The sequence below is a fragment of the Myotis daubentonii genome, chromosome 14, assembly GCF_963259705.1.
Source record: "Myotis daubentonii chromosome 14, mMyoDau2.1, whole genome shotgun sequence".
In the NCBI taxonomy this organism is placed as follows: Eukaryota; Metazoa; Chordata; class Mammalia; order Chiroptera; family Vespertilionidae; genus Myotis; species Myotis daubentonii.
In genome coordinates, this window is record NC_081853.1 from 23244718 (window position 1) to 23261048 (window position 16331).

The 16331-nt window shown below is 48.4% G+C and overlaps 2 protein-coding genes across 4 annotated transcripts in view; both read right to left on the bottom strand.

Moving 5' to 3' along the window:
- CIDEC (cell death inducing DFFA like effector c) overlaps window positions 1-16331 on the bottom strand; it is a 188533-nt gene that overhangs the window by 59327 nt on the left and 112875 nt on the right. The gene's annotated exons all lie outside the window — the stretch shown is intronic.
- On the bottom strand, window positions 14-7321 carry PRRT3 (proline rich transmembrane protein 3). Of its 3 annotated transcripts, XM_059663509.1 has the most exons (5): window positions 6725-7321; window positions 6251-6407; window positions 3081-4152; window positions 2719-2877; window positions 14-2140 (listed from the first exon to the last, which is right to left on the bottom strand). In XM_059663509.1, the coding sequence occupies exons 3-5, from the start codon at window positions 4093-4095 to the stop codon at window positions 384-386; spliced, it is 2931 nt and encodes a 976-aa protein (XP_059519492.1). In that variant the 5' UTR covers window positions 4096-4152; window positions 6251-6407; window positions 6725-7321; the 3' UTR covers window positions 14-383. The 3 variants fall into 3 exon arrangements, with proteins under 3 accessions (XP_059519492.1, XP_059519493.1, XP_059519491.1); XM_059663510.1 differs by lacking the exon at window positions 6251-6407; XM_059663508.1 differs by having other exon boundaries at window positions 6251-7321.

The window sequence follows — 16331 nt, forward strand, 5'->3', positions numbered from 1 at the left end:
AGGGAGGCATGAGCCAAGTCCTAAAGGTTTATTTCTTTGGCACAAAGAGGACATTCAATCTAGACAAGCGAGCCTCATCCTTCCACAATGGGGAGTCTGGAGGGGTGTTTGGGGCACCTGGACCCCATTCCTCATACCCAAATCCATGCATGTCCACCCTGTATTCCATATAAATCACAGCCTCTGTGCAAAATACCTGCTGGAAAAAAATAGATATTTAAAAAACAAAAAACGCGGGTGGGGGTTGGGGACACTCCTGGCTGCTTCCAGGGGCTGCAATCAGGTTCAGGTCCCAGGATGCCAGTTTTTTAAGGGCTCAACTGTCCCAGTCGGCCATGCCATATGGTCACTGAAGGCTGGTCCTGCAACAGTGTGGGATCGGCTCAGAGTTCAATGGTGTCACTGGAGGCGCTGCGAGAGTCCCCTGGCTTGCAGGAAGGCTGGACCTCACTCCGGGGTTCTAGGGGCCGGCTGGGAGCAGTTGCAGTGGCTGGGGCTGGCAGTAGTTGCACCGTGCTGGGCAGCTCATCTAGGGGCAGGCTGTCCACCGACGACAGCCCGTGGCGCCACGGGTTCCAGCTGATCTTGAGCGAGCCCCGGGAGAAGCTGTCCATGGAGCTGCCAGAAGCCACCTGATCCGGCTCATCCACTACGTGTGGAGGGACCGGCCCGCGGACGCGCACGTCGCTGAGCGACCGGCAGCGGCCACGGAGCAAGGAGCCCGCACCGTCGAGCTCAGTGTCCGGATGGCTGCCCCGGCGCGGCCGCAGCGCGCCCCCAGGCGGCGGGGAGGCCAGACCGCGCAGGCCGCAGCGTCGGAACACGCTGTCGCGCACCAAGTGCTCTCGGAAGAGCGCGGCGTCGATGCTGCGGCTCAGGTTGATGGGTGACGGCGGCCGCAGGTCCAGCTCGCTCATCGACGGAGCCGGCCCCACGCTGCTACGGGAGAGGACCGGGCCACCCTGGGGGCCGCGGCCCAGTGACGCAGCCGAGCCCCAGGCGCCTGAACTGGGGGTGGCAGGCGGCGCTCCCTCCGCAGAGTTGCGGATGAGGCTCTTGCTGATCTCCAAGCTGCCGACGCCAACGCCGCTGGGCCCCGCGTAGCAGTTGTTGGGTCGCTCCGGAACCTCGCTTTTGCCCGAGGGCGCAGGACACGCCAGGCGCCGCAGCTTCGCCCAGCACGCGTGCTCCGTGGGCGGCCTGGGCCGCGCCGCGACCACAGCAGCCAGTGCCAAGACGAGGGCCCAGGTCAGCTCCAGCAGGCGCAGCCAGAAATGGACCCCCCACCAGGCCCATGAGAAGCGGCCCACGCGGCCTGGGCCTGGGTACAGCCAGAGGGCAGCTGCCAGCTGTAAACCGCTAGCCAGCAGCCCCAGGGAGCCCGCCACTGCCAGCAGCCGCGGCCCTGGGCTGGCATCCCAGCCCCGCGGCCCGTCCAGCAGGCGGCGACGGCACAGGCAGAGCGTGCCCAGAGCCACGGCTGCGCCCCAGGCGCACGAGAAGCCCTGAGCCAGGAGGTTGAGCGCCGGCGTCGACGACAGCAGGTCTGTAGCGAGCAACCCCACGCCGTGAGTCAACGCCAGGACTCCGAGCAGGAGCGGGTTCTGCAGCTGCGGGGGCAGCCCCGCACCCAGTCCTAGCAGGGTCAGGGCCGCCAACGCGGTGAGCAGCAAGGGGAAGGGTAGGTTGTAGAGCACCAGGCCGGCGCGTAAGCCCAGCCGCGCCTGAGAGCCGTAGGGGTCGGCAAGCATGTAGGCAGATCGCAGCCCCGATGCTAGGAGCACCAGCACTGCCGCCACCAGTGCCAGCCAGGGCCCCGTAGAGGCGGCTGCCAGAGAGGCCATTGACAGCAACGCCGGCAGCAGAAAGAGCACCCCTACCCCATAGACGTGCAGCTCCCAGGAAAAGCTCAGCACCCGCCGAAGGGGACCCCAGCGCAGGGGGGGTGCGGTGGCGTTGGCCGGAGGGCTAGAGGCTGGGGCAGATGCCATGGAGCTGGCTGAGGGCTCCGGAGGAGCTGGCTGTCCCAGGGCGCGCTGTGTGGTGACCCGAATGAGGCCCCGGCGTGACGTCGAGGGGGCCTGGACTGGGGGTGCTGGGGGATGGCTTTGGGGGCGCCCCGGCCACTCCTCGGCTTCGTCTGCAATAATAGCAATATTAAAATAGCCCTTCGTAAAATGTTTTTGATTTTACATTATTCCCTAACGTGATGGGCAAGTGATTTAACTTTTCCAAGCACATCTGTAAAATGGGGGTGGTAGCAACACCTACCTCACTGGATTGTGGTGAGGACTGAATGTTTAGCATAGTGCCCAGCGCCCAGTAAGTGTTAAATGGATGCGAGCTGCCATTTTTATTAATAATATACCAGCAGTTCTCAGCATGGGCTTAATATTAGAATCACCTGGAGACCGACTGAATCAGGATTCCGTGGGAATTTTTTAAAAGCTCCTTGAGTGATTTGCCAGAGTTGGAGAATCACTGCACTAAATACATCCATGTTACATTTAAGAACATTCTAGCCCCCAAAGGTCACATGACTTCTCCCAGAGTAGCCAGTGAGTATTAGTTTATTATCCCAAGTTGTTTGAAGGAGGTCCTAGCCAATTCCTTTAAGAGCTGTTTGTCCTCACTCCCCACCTTTCCATATGGACCTCGCACACTTCTTTGTTATTAAACAGAGTACCACTCTCCCCAAACCCCCAGCCATGCCCTCACCTGGCTGCAGGGTCCTCACAGGACTTTCCGTTTGGTTTGTAGCTGGGCCCGGGTCCGAGGGGCCAGGGGGGATGAGGGCCTTGGGAGTTTCTGGGGCTCCCACTGCTCCTCTCACCCTCTGGGGAGAGATGGGGTCTGCTCCATTCATTGCTGCTATCTCTGAAATGACAAAAGCAGTCATCACTTTGCCTGACCCCTCCAGCAGTCCCCGAAGTCTAATCCCCCAGGAGGGAGGCACAATCACCCTCAGAAAGGAAAATGGGACCCAATGGGGCCAGGAGACACACAGAAACTGGGGCATCCAGCTGCCATGGAACACTGCCCCTCCCAGCCCTGCATGGCACCCTCACCTTGGTACCCACCTGGCTTGGGCGGCTCATGAGGAGTCTCTGAGGCTGGAGGACCTGAAGGTTGGGGTCCTGGGGAGCCCTGAACATCAGGGAAGTCAGCCTGCTTCAGTGAGGGACTTGGAAAACTGACTGCCCAGATCTCCCCACCTTTAGCCTTCTTGGGGGGCTCAGCTGGCAGCTCATTGGCAGGAGGAAGGCTTCTGGTCAATGCCAGGTCTGGCTGGAACCCAGGCTCCTGAGTGGATGCCACCTCAACTGGGGATACTGAGCCAATCACAGAGGCTGCTGGATCCTGCTGGGTGAAGATGGGGCCTTGAGCTGCCTCTTGGAAGTCTTCCTCACCCCCGTCCTGTTCTTCCAGCACTGGCCTCCTGATAGAGCCTGAGTCGGGTGCAAGAGTGTGGGGAGGACCCTGGCGGGCGGAGGGGGATGTCTCTGAGACCCTGGGCTTGGCTTCAGCAACCAGACCCTCATCTCTAACTGGTCGCTGTCCCACTTGGCCTCCAGGCTCCCTTGAGGAGGGAGGAACTGTGGCTACCCTGAGCTGGAGTCGGGGAGTTGTTGGGATGAAAGTGAGATGGGGGGACCCCACTGGATGGGGTGCTGGTGCATCTTGCTCCAGAGGCTCCTGTGAGTCAGGAGGTCCTGTCCAGCCCTGAGAATTTGGCCCTTGAACCACCTGGAAGTCATCAGTTACTGGGAGTCCTTCTCTCTGAGCCCCCTGGGCTGCTTGAGGTCCATGCAGGGCTGGGCCAAGGGGAGCGCCTTCGATCCTTTGAGGCACCTCCTCCGCACGGACCTGGGGGACACTGGAGTTCCAAGGGCTCTCATCTCTGGGCTTCTGCCAGAGGAAGGCTTCGGGCTCTGTGCCAACGGGGCCCCTGGGGTGGGCTCCTGGGATCAGGTGTGGTTCCCAGTCCTCTTGTGCCTTGGGAAGGCTCCCGCCCAGGGCAGGGCCAGCCCCCAGACACAGCAGCAGCAATAGCAGCAGGAGGCCATGTACATGGCCCCATGGGCTGGAGGCCATGGTCCACTCTGATGCCTAGGTCTAGAACCCTCAACTTCCAGTCCTCACTGGATAAGCCTAAAAAAAAAAAAAAAAAAAGGAGGGGGAATGACACGTGAGTGTTAGAGGCTCCTATGGCTGTCCCAAGGGGGCTGATGGAAAAGGATGAAGAGCAACAGGAGGCAGGTCCCCCACCCCAAACCCCTTTCCCCATTTCCTGGTCAATCTCAGAGTGAACTTTTAAAACTGCATCTCTGCTCATGCCACTGCCCTGATTCAAAACCTTCAGTGGTTCCCCATTACCCTCAGAAGAGAATTAAGACTCCTTCCTGGCCTTCCAAGGCCACACCAGGCTGCTCACCTACCCTTCCACACCTATTGGGCTGCCTGGTGCCCCATGCCTTTGCTCCTGTCATTCCCTCTGCCTAGAATGCCCCCTCCCTTCTCCTTTACTTGCTGAAATCCTGTTCTTGAAGTCCCAGCTCAAATATCAGAGAGGTGGAGAGGAAGAGGCCCCTGCTTTTGAGGAGGGAACTGGGTTCGAATCCCAGCTTTGCCAGTTCCTGGGTGAGTTTCTTTACCTTTTTGCATCAGAGTTTCAGTAAAATGGGTATAAAAAAGAGTACCTAACTGTAAAGGGCTCTTATAATGCTTACATAACAGAACACATAATGGGTCAGGCCTATGAGAGGAGCATAAGTATTAGAGCTCTTTTACTCTTCCCTTTGTCCAGAAAGCTTTCTTAACTCTTTCAACAACTAACTGGAGCATATATTATGTGCCATGCTCTGTGGATAAAGCAATGAACAGAACTGGCAAGATTCCTACCCTCATGGAGCTGGCATTCTAAGTCAGGGACAGACGATGAGTGATGTTAAATAAGGTGAGCTATGGAGAAAAGAAAACAGAATTCAGAGATAGACGGATGGGGTGGGGGATACTTTACACAGGGGTGCCAGGAAAGCCTCTCCGAGGTGACATTTGAGCTCAGTGCTGAATGAGAAGGAGCCAGCCATTTGAAGATATGGGGGAAAAGCATTTGGCAGAGGGAACAGAAAGTGCAAAGGCCTTGACACAGGAATGAGCTAGGTGAATTAAAGCAATAAGGAGGCAGTGTGGCTGGAGCTCAACAAATGGAGAAAGTGGCAGAGGGAGATGAAATCAGAAAGACCGAGCTAGATCCCAAGAGGACTGGTACACCAGGGTAAGGCACCTGGAGTTTATTAGGTGTCACAGGAAGCCAATGAAGATGTTAAGCAAGGGAGTTTCACCTCTAATAAATGTTTTAAAAGAGGGAGAGAGGCCAGTGTAGAAAGCCAGGTAAGATATGACAGTGGCTTGTTTCAGCATAGACATTTCTTTCCTTGACACCTCCCTCCACCCCTTCCCATCACCCTGGTCACATAGTGTAGTCATCTCTTGTCTCCCACACTGGCCTGAGGCTCCTTAAGGCTGCATCTGCATCTTCCATTTCTTGTCTTCAGTCCCCCGGCATATGACCTGCCCCAGCTATACAGTCCCTAAAGTTTCCACTCCTGAGACCCTCTAGCTGAGCCAAGGAGGCAGGAAGGACCCCACAGCCAGAAGACGGGAGGAGAGCTTAGGCCTCAGCGTGTTTAGGGGCAGAGGCCCTGCTCCTTTCCTCTGGGAAATGGCTGTGCCCAACTCTCCCTGCCTCCTAACCCTTGGTGGCCTACAGACACCTTGAGAAGCCAATGGAAATTCCAGGCTCTTTCCCCAAGAAAATGCCCAGGCTCATCAAAACTTGTGGACAATTTCAGGGGGCTCAAAGACCCCTTAAACCCATCCCCCAAAATGCGTTTAGACTCTGCCCTAAATCCTTGTTGGTTCATTTCTCAGACATTCACCAAGCTCCATGCTCTGCTCCTCTCCCAGGCTAGGTGCTGGGGATCCAAAGAGAAGCATCAGTTCTAGTGTCAGGAGTTGGGGTGAGCTGAGGGGGACTGACTGAAAGGCCCCTAACACAGGTACTCCTTCATAAAGGTTGCTGGTTCGATTCCCGGTGCTCCTGTGTTGAGGTCTTACCCAGTTAGGCTCCTGTGCTAAGTGTAGCTGAATGCCCTTGATCTCATCCAACCCTCCCAACACAAGCAGGTGTGGGTAGACCCATTTCACAGGGGAAGAAACCGAGGTTCAGAGAGGTTGAGCAACTCACCCAAGGTCACACAGTCATACTAGGCATTGTGGATCGCGCTGTAGATCATTTTGCTCAGGGAGTCCAGAAAGCTTTGCAGAGGAGGAGACAGCGGAGCTGGGCCTTCAATAAGCATATGCAATCTGCTCGCCACCCCCAATCCCAGAGATGTGGGCGTCTGCGGACAAAGAGGGGGCTGCCCAGCACTAGGTTCCAGCTGCTGGAGAAATGTGGGGTTTATTGGAGGGGGGAAGGGTATCTCCTTGGCTCAGGGTCTAGGGAGAGGGCAGTGCAGGGCAGCGTCTGGGAGCTGGCCCATCTCAGGTTACCTCTCGTCCTCCTTCTCCTGGCCCCTGGCTCCGCGCCTTCCCCGCAGTGTCCTGGGTGGGGGTGGGCTCTGGTGCAGGACCTTCTGCGCCTTGCTGAGACCGGGGCTGCAGGCCATGCTCCCTGCCTGGGCCCCACCATTGCCCCCTTCCTTTGCCAGTTCCTCACCTGGGCGTCGCGCAGGCAGCCCCCGCGTTCACCTTGCGCGTGTCCCAGCAGCCGCTTGCAGCGCCGCATCCTCCGAGATGCTCAGACTTGGCTAACAGAGCCTGGCGCTGCCGATTGCTGAGCCCGCCCACAGCCACCGCATCCTCACTTAACCCTTTCCCCTTAGGCGTGGACTCCTCTCCTAGCCCGGACCTCTCCATTCTCTGAGAGTCTCAGGGCTAAGAGGGGACCTAGGTCACCCCTGAGTGATGTGGAAATTCCTTCCATAATGCCGCTCAGAATGAGGCAGCTGATCTCTGCATACCTCAGGGAAGGGGAGCTCACTTCCTTTATGCTCTCCTTATATCCTTATAGGGATACGGACATACGTACGGGTAAAGCCTACCTACAGCTTGATGTGTATCCTTCAGATCTTTTCCAAGGTACAGTCACATATATATTTTAAAGAGAAAAGAGACCACACTGTACATATTGTTCTGTAACTTGCCTCCCCCTTCCCTTTGCAATATATCCTGGCACATTTTCCATGTACATGTCTACAGATCCATCTCATTTCTTATATCGGCTATTGAGAATTGCAGTATATGGTCAGCCTGTGATTTTTATTTATATAGTCCCTGATGTTGGACAGGTAGGTTGTTTCTAGCCTTTCGCTAGCAAGAATAATGAGGCAGGACCTATGGACAGGACAGGGGGGGGGGGGCGGCGTAAGGGCAGGGGGTGGGGTAGAAACTGGGTGGAGGGGAGCTATGGGGAGAAAAAGAGGAACAACTGTAATAATCTGAACAATAAAGATTTATTTTTTTAAGAAAAGAATAATGAGGCAGCGACCAAATCTTGCATAGATATCTTTATACACATGTATGAGTGTACCTGTCAGTTTCTTACCTGAGGCATGGTTAGATCTATGGGTCTGCACATTTTCAATTCTGAGAGACATTGTCAAAATGCTCCTGGACCCTCTTTGGACAGCTCCTGATATACTACATATCCAACATTAGGTTCAATACATTAAGAGAAATCCACACAAGGAATATATGTGGTCATTAGATGTGATAGAGTATCTTTAATGGCATGGAGAAATTTCCAGGGTAGATTATTGTTTGATTATTTAGATTTCAGTCATTTGAATTTTAGAAATAATATATCCTGATCATCCCAATTCAAACAACACAGAAATGTTCAAAGAACATGTTAACTGTCTTAGCATTGGCTTCTCCAACTCTGCCCTCCCAAATGTACCCACAATTAACATCATACTGTTTCCTTTGCTTATAAGAACATATATGTGGCCCTGGCTGGTGTGGCTTAGTTAGTTGAGCATGCTCCTATGTACCAACAGGTTGCTAGTTTGATTTCTGGTCAGGGCATATGGCCAGGTTGTGGGCTGGATCTGTGCAGGAGGCAGCCGATCAATGATCACTCACATTAATGTTTCTCTTTCTCTCTCCCTTCCTCTCTCTCTAAAAATCAATAAAAACATTTAAAATATATATGTACATGCATTTGTTTACACAAATGGGATCATACTATGCATATTATTCTTTTTTAATTCTTTATTAGTTAAGGTATTACAAATGTGTCCTCATCCCCCCCCCATGCATATTATTCTATAACTTTGTTTGCCTCAAGCAATATATGTGGAAACATTTTGAAGGTAATACCTATTAGTTCCACCCTTTTCTTTCAACAAGCTGCACAGTATTGCATGATGTGTATGCACAATCATTTACTCAGACACTCCCAGTATTCTCCTACTGATAGTGGTTTACAAGTTTTTTTCTACTAGAAACAATATTAATAAACATCCTTACATACACATACATACATCTTTACATGCTGATACTCTAAATTAGATCAGATAATTATTTGGTAATTTTTGTTCATATCTGTCTGTCTATGTAGCTTATCCTTAAATATTAGAAAGTAAGTGGGAGTTGAGATGTGATTTTTACCTAATTTTGCTTTTCTGTTTACCAATATTTTATACAACCATGAATTTCTTTTGTCACCAGAGATAAGAACGACAAGTGTCACTAAAAAAAAGAAAGACATTTTTTTCTAGGATTGAGCTGAACTCTCCCTCCCAGTGTTTTCCTCCCCTTGGCTCTTACAGAAAAGCAGTTCAGGGCTCACTTGTGTCTGACATGGTATGTGATGTGAAGAATGATCAATCTTTAATAACTGATAAATAGTGTAATTGGAATCCAGCTTTTCTGACTCTGGGAGGGGGTTCTGGCTTTTTCCATTTAACCGTATCATCTCACCAGTTCTACTACTGTTTTCCTTGCGACAAATCTCCTCTTTTTGCTTCTTACTAGGTCAACGAAGTCCCCTTTAAAGTATTACTCTTGGAATTGAACTCAGTTGGGAATAAAGCTGAACTTTCACCTCCCCTTTCCTAGATTCTACTCCTCCATTAATATGTCTCACACTGAATTAATGTTTCTGGCAGCCACATCACTTGCCCATTATTGATCTGGTAGGTTTTCCACATCTTTGTGTACCGTTGGTTTCTTGACCCTCCGTGTAGGAGACTACATTTTTTTTTTTAAATATATTTTATTGATTTTTTACAGAGAGGAAGGGAGAGAGAGAGAGAGTTAGAAACATCGATGAGAGAGAAACATCGATCAGCTGCCTCCTGCACATCTCCCACTGGGGATATGCCCGCAACCCAGGTACATGCCCTTGACTGGAATCGAACCTGGGACCTTTCAGTCCGCAGGCCGACGCTCTATCCACTGAGCCAAACCAGTTTCGGCGAGACTACATTTTTTTAATGTTTATTTTATCTTGTTGGATCTAGCTAGCCAGTTGTTCTGATCTTGTGGGATGTTATCTGGATCCTGGTTCTGTATATAATAGATAATTAGCATTTTAGGGCCTTGCTTAAGATCTGTTTTTTCTTTCAAGACCCTAATTTCCTTTGGGGGAACCATGTCTTTTTCCCTGTGTGGGCAAGCCTGGGGGGAGGACAGTTCTGAGGGCCTATTACAGAAGCTGAGGGGTACAGATCCTTCTCTCAGTGCCTCCTGTGAACTCTCTAGTGAGCCTCCTTTGGGATGTCAAGATCCCCTCAACAGGTTCTCTTCCTCACTTCACGCCATTCATGCTCCTGCAAAGTGTCACTGGCCTAATAGTGCCCCCCCCCCGCCCCCATCCTCCCCTCATCATCCAGCTGCTCCCTAGCTCCCTCTTTGGAACCAGGAACCCAATCCCATTGTTTTTTCGAACCATCAATTGGTTAGGCTTTTAAGATTCCAGACAAAAGCAAGAGAGATTATAACCCCTTTGGCCAGAAGACAAGATGAAAGCTGATCTTATGGAAAGAGAAGACTGGCTGGGGTGGAGGTAAATGTTAACGTGGAGTGCCAGGTATAGGTGAGGAGTACCCTGACTCCAAAAGGAACTCCCAGTGTCATTCTGGAGACTCTGGGACAGGGGATGGCTGGAAGGTGATTCCAAGTATATGGGTAATGGTCAATAGCTTCATGTTTCAAGCACTCAGTCAGCCAGGAGCTATGCTACCCACCTTACATGCATTATTCTTTTTAAGTGATTACAACAACCCTTTATATTATTATGCTCTCCTTTTTACAGCTAACAAGGTGAAACTCAGAGAGGTTAAGTAATTTGTTCAAGGTCACACAGCAAACAAGAGGCTGGGCTATAAGTCTGCCTTTAATGGTGATGACCTCATTCTGCACCTCTGAAAGAACCTCAGAAAGAGAAGAAGGGGAGATGAAAACCCCAGGCCTCCCAGGTGGTCCCTGCTGTGTTTGGAGTTTGAATCTATGAAAACAGGCCTCCAACTTGGAACTCTGTTGAAGGAACTTAAACAGTGTTGAGACTTGTTGGGAGCTCCCTCCCAAAAGTACGTTGGAAGCTCCCAAAGAAAGGGAGAGAGAAGGAAAAGGCAAAGGTGATCTGGCTGGCAGTGATGAAGTCTCCTGCTTAGACAATGCCTGGGAGAGTTGGCTGACATTTTGTTTCTGGCTGGTCACTCTGGTGTAAACAAAGAAACAAAAGGCAGAACAGGTAGGAGATGGTGCAGCCTGGATAAAGAAATATCCACAGTCTCTATGCTGTGCCCACAATCCTGAACTCAGAGGCTTGGAGACACATTCTTTCCCTAAACTGGCCTAATTAAGCCTCAACGGTTCCTGGAGTCTTAACTCATTTTTCCCCCCTCAGATTTTAGCTGCCTTGGATACCAGCTAAATGAACCTAAACTTTTAAATTTTTTGTTGTTAATAAATCTGATAATTTGATACACACTTTAAAATTATCTGTTTCCTATTCCATTCCCTCTCACTTCCAATTCCTTTAATTTTTTTTCTGGTATTTCTGATTATTTCTTCTAGTCTTACATCTATTTTGTAAGCATCAGATTTATATTGCTAATGTTAAGTGTTTTTTTTTCCCCACTTTTAAATTTATCTATTGACTGCTTACTAAGGAATATGAAGATTGAGCTCTTATATCACTTTCTACATTTTCCTGTACCTCTTGTTTGTATGATTATTCTGCATTTATAATACTAGAACTGCAAAACAGTTATTCAAGCTGACTAATCAAATATTCAATTAGTATTCAAGAAGTGTAGTGTAATTATAATTCCTTTGATATATGGTCTATTTTTCCTGGGGTATTACTTTTTTATTTATTTGTGTAATTATTTTTTATTCCCATCCTCCCACCCCTTTGGCAACCATCAGCTTGTTCTTTATGGGTATATTTCTATTTTATTTCTGTGGTGTCAGCTGTAACTTCTCTTTCATTTATTTTACTTATTTGGTCTCCCTCTCTTTTTATTCATGTGTTTGGCTAAAGGTTTGTTAAATTGTTTATCTTTTCAAAGAACCAGCTCTTAGTTTTATTGATCTTTTTTATTGTTTTTTATTTTTTATTAAAAAAACTCCTTTTGTTAATTCTCACCCAAGGATATTTTTTCCATTGATTTTTTGTTGTTGTTGTTTAGAGAGAGTGGAAGGGAGGGCGTGGAGAGAGAGAGAGAAAGAGATAGAGAGCCGTCAATGGATTGTCTACCACACACTCCCCAACCAGAATTGAATCTGCAACCTTAGGTAGGTGCCCTTGACTGGGAATCCAACCAGCGACTCTTTGGTCTGCAGGCCAATGCTCTAACCAGTGGGCAACACCAGCAGGGCTATTGTTTATAATTTTTATTTTGTTTATTTCTGTTCTAATTTTACTTATTTCCTTCTTTCTGTTTCTTTGGGTTTTGTTTGTTCTTCTTTTTCTAGTTCCTTCAGTTATAGAGTTAGATTGTTTATTTAGGATATTTCTTTTTTTCTTGAAGTAGGCCTATATAAATATGAATTTCCCTCTAAAACTGCTATTGCTGCCAAAACCGGTTTGGCTCAGTGGATAGAGCGCCGGCCTGCGGACTGAAAGGTCCTAGGTTCGATTCCGGTCAAGGGCATGTACCTGGGTTGCAGGCACATCCCCAGTAGGAGATGTGCAGGAGGCCGCTGATCGATGTTTCTCTCTCATCGATGTTTCTAACTCTCTATCTCTCTCCCTTTCTCTCTGTAAGAAATCAATAAAATATATTTAAAAAAATAAAATAAAACTGCTATTGCTGCATCCCATACATTTTGAAAAGCTGTATTTTCATTTTCATTTGTTTCAAGATAGTTTCTGATTTCTTGTTTGATTTCTTCTTTGAGTCATTGGTTGTTTTTCCTCCACTTATTTTTTTCCTTCTCCTTCCCCCACCCCCCTCCATGCTTTATGTTATTGATGTCATGTTTTAGATCTTTTTGTGGTGTGCCTGGGAATGTGCTGCAGAAACCTGGCAGGTAGACCAGAACACCTGGATAGAGCCCCCTGCACACCCTATGGAGTTGGAGGGGGGCATAAACAATGGCACTCACTGGCGGTCCCTGGAGAGCTCCCATGGCTCCCAGCCTTCTCTATACTCTCTCTCTTGTTTGTTGTAGAGAACGTGGTCCTATATAGCAGAGACCTCTCTGTAGGCTCTGTGTGCTGGGTATACCAGGTGCTCACGGCAGCTGGGGTAGTAGCTTGCTGAGCAGGAGAGAGGCCCCTGGCAGGGAGGCCAGGGGTGTGGTGACATCCTGTTGTTCCTGCTTGCTCTCTTTGTTTAGGGACAAAGGGCTCTGGGCAATGTAGCTGAGAAAGCCCTGCTCTGAGGGCCAAGCACCTGAATAGGGTTCCAACCTGCCTATCAAAGTGGAGGGAGAAGTAAATAGTGGTGCTCACTTGCTCCTCAGTCCAGAGAGTTCCCTCAGCTTCCGAGAGCTCCCAAGGCCTCCCAGCCTTCTCTATGCAGTGTCTTTCTCTTGTTTGTTGTTCAGAAACTATTCATTCAGTCCCCAGTTTGTTGTGTTTTTGGGTGTTTTTTTTTTTTTTGCAAGAGCAATTGTTCTCTATGTGTATATTTGAGTTTGCTTATGGGAGGACGGTGAGTTCAGCATCCTCCTATGCTCCCACCATGTTGGACCTCCTATTATCTTTATTATTTGGTTAATTTTCTATGCATCTGTTACTAATTCATTCCCCTTAATCTTTCTTTGAAGTAAAAGCATATGATTTCCCACCCAGATAAGAATACTTCTAAAAAGACTCACAGAATTCTAGAGAGCAAGCACATGGTTTTCCAACAAATAAATGGCTCAAAAAAAGGGACACAAAGGAGAAAGTGTTATAAGAGACTAAGAGACTTAGCAGTCAAATGCCACATGGGGGCCTTTGTTGGGATTGTCATTCAAACCAACCAAAGGTTCAAAGGCATTTTAAGATAATGGGGAGAGCCCTAGCTGGTTTGGCTCAGAGGATAGAGTGTAAGCCTGCAAACTGAAATGTCCTGGGCTCAATTCTGGTCAAGGGCACATGCCTGGGTTGCAGGCTCAATCCCCAGAGGGGAGTGTGTAGGAGGCAGCCAATCAATGATTCTCTCATCATTGATGTTTCTCTCTCTCTCTCTTCCTCTCCCTTCCTCTGTAAAACCAATAAAAAAATATAAGAAAAAGATAATGGGGAGAATTTGAACATGGATTGGGCCTTAGAACATACTAAGTAAGGTCTAATTAGGTGAGATAATAGCACTGTGGATTGTTTTTTAAAAATCCTTATCTGTTAGAGATACTAAAATATTTTTTTTTGTGTGTGGGAAATTACATTATATCTGGTATTTACTTTTAAAACATTCCAGGAAAAAAAGGGTTTGAGAGATATATGAAAGATTGGCCTAATATTGATAATTATTAAAGCAGAGTGATGGGTACATCAATATACTATTCTCCCCACTCTTGTGCATGTTTGAAATTTTTCATAATAAAAAATGAAAAATTCACAAAGAAATGGAAGAAAGGAAAATGTTGCCTGGGGCTGGCTGTGCATGATGTGAGTTGATTGCAGAAATAAAAAAGTTTTATTTATTGGGTACTAGCCCGTCTTGGAGGGGCACAGATAGAGAACTCTGGTTTTTGAAGCTTGCTGACTCTCCCAGTCTGGGATGAGAGCAGAATCCGCAGGAATGGTGGCAGTGCCCCGAAGGTTAAAGAACACGAGAGGCTCAGGAATATGCTGGCTGCCTTAAGACTCCAGATACCCCAGAGATCCCTTGCACCCATCTGTCCCCTTGATGCCCACCATCTTCAGTCTGTGGCGAGCCTACAAGAACCTCTCATAGCCATGATCATGAGAAATCTTTTTTCTTTAATACTCAAGGATATATTTTTATTGATCTTTAGAGAGAGGTGAAGGGAAAGGGAGAGAAACAACAATGTGAGAGAGGAAGGAACATCAATCTGTTGCCTCCTGTACATATCCTGATCAGGGATGGAACCCACAACCTGGGTATGTGCCCGAACAAGGAATCAAACCTGCAACTTTTTCAGTGTACGGGACAATGCTCTAACCAACTGAGCAACACCGGCCAGGGCGATCATGAGAGATCTTGATGTCAGCTGCCAAGGGCTTATGATCCCACCCCACCCCTAACAGCTTTAATGAGATATAATTCACATACATAAAATTCTCCTACTTGAGGTGTATTGTTCAGTTCTCAGTATATTCACAAAGTTGTGCAACCATCACCACATTCAATTTTAGAGCATTTTCATCACCCCAAAAAGAAACCTGTATCCAGTGAGCAATCACTCTCCATTCTCCTCCCTCCAAGCCCTGGCAGCCACTAATCACCTTCTCTGTCTCCATGGATTTGCCTATTCTGAACATTTCATAAAAAATAGGATCACATATACTGTCTTTTGTGGTTTTCATTTAGTGTGTTTCTAGGTTCATCCACATCATAGGTTAAGTCAGCACTTCATTCTTTATTGCGGAATAATATTGTATAGTTTGGATGTATCATATTTTATTTATTATTCAGCAGCTGATGGACATTTGGGCTGTGTCTACTCTATTATGAATAATGCTCGATGAACATTGGTGTCTAAATTTTTGTGTGGACATATGTTTTCATTTCTCCTGGGTATATATCTACCTAGGAGTGGAACTGCTGGATCATAAGGAGACTTTATGCTTAACTTTTTGAGAAACTGCCAGACTGTTTTCCAAAGTGATTGCCATATATAATCTCCTTTTCACAGACAGGACTGAGGCCCAGAGAGGGGAAGTGTCTTATGCAAAGCTACACACTCAGAGAGCAGTAGCTAATCACCTAAATGGCCTCAACTCCACCTGCACTCTCTCCGTTGATTTCACTACCATCTATCTCACTGTCACACTCACACTCCTCATGCCCACTTTACCCCTCCATTCCTTTCCCCACCCAGCAACAAATCCCCTCACCAGTCCTTCCCAGAGGCTTCCACTGCCCTATCAGGATCAAGTGCTCCTCTGTGGAATGATTTACAAGCTCTCTGCCATCTAGATCAGCGATCGCCAACCGGTGGTCCGGGAGGTCCGAAAGGTTGGTGACCGCTATCTAGAATGCCCTACTCAAGACACTGTTCTTTTGTTTTTAAGCAGCTCTACCTGAAGTTAACAGACCATTGGCCATTTTAGTCGAGTCAGTTCACATTCCTTTTTTAAAAAAACTGCTTAAGCTAGGTTGAGTTCAGTTTCTGTCACTTGCAACTGCAAGGTTCCTCACATAAGTAATTCTCCATCAGTCACTTATTACATTCCATCCCAACCTCAATCTTTCCATACATACCACACCACTGCCCACTTCCTGGGGATGCAATGAACTGTGGACATTTTAATATGTGGGCCTTTGCTGGTTCTGTTCCCTCTGCTTGGGATACTCTTCTACACTGAACCCTTGGTCCTTGAATATTTTGTTTAAACAACTATTTTGAATATTGGTATTTTTTACCTTCGATCTGTGGGTCACTGTGAATAGGCTCTGGAGGGTCTACCAATACCCCTGGGGTTACCGGAGACATGTGTCTATGCCCATGTGTATTACTCTGGAGGAGCGGGTCAGAGCTTCCATCAGATTCTGAAAGACGTTCTGTGACCCAAAGATTAAGAACCACCCATTTCTGCTCAGCTGGCATGGCTCAGTGGTTGAGCATCGACCTATGAACCAGGAGGTCACGGTTCAATTCCTGGTCAGGGCATTTTTTAATGCCTGGGTTGTGGG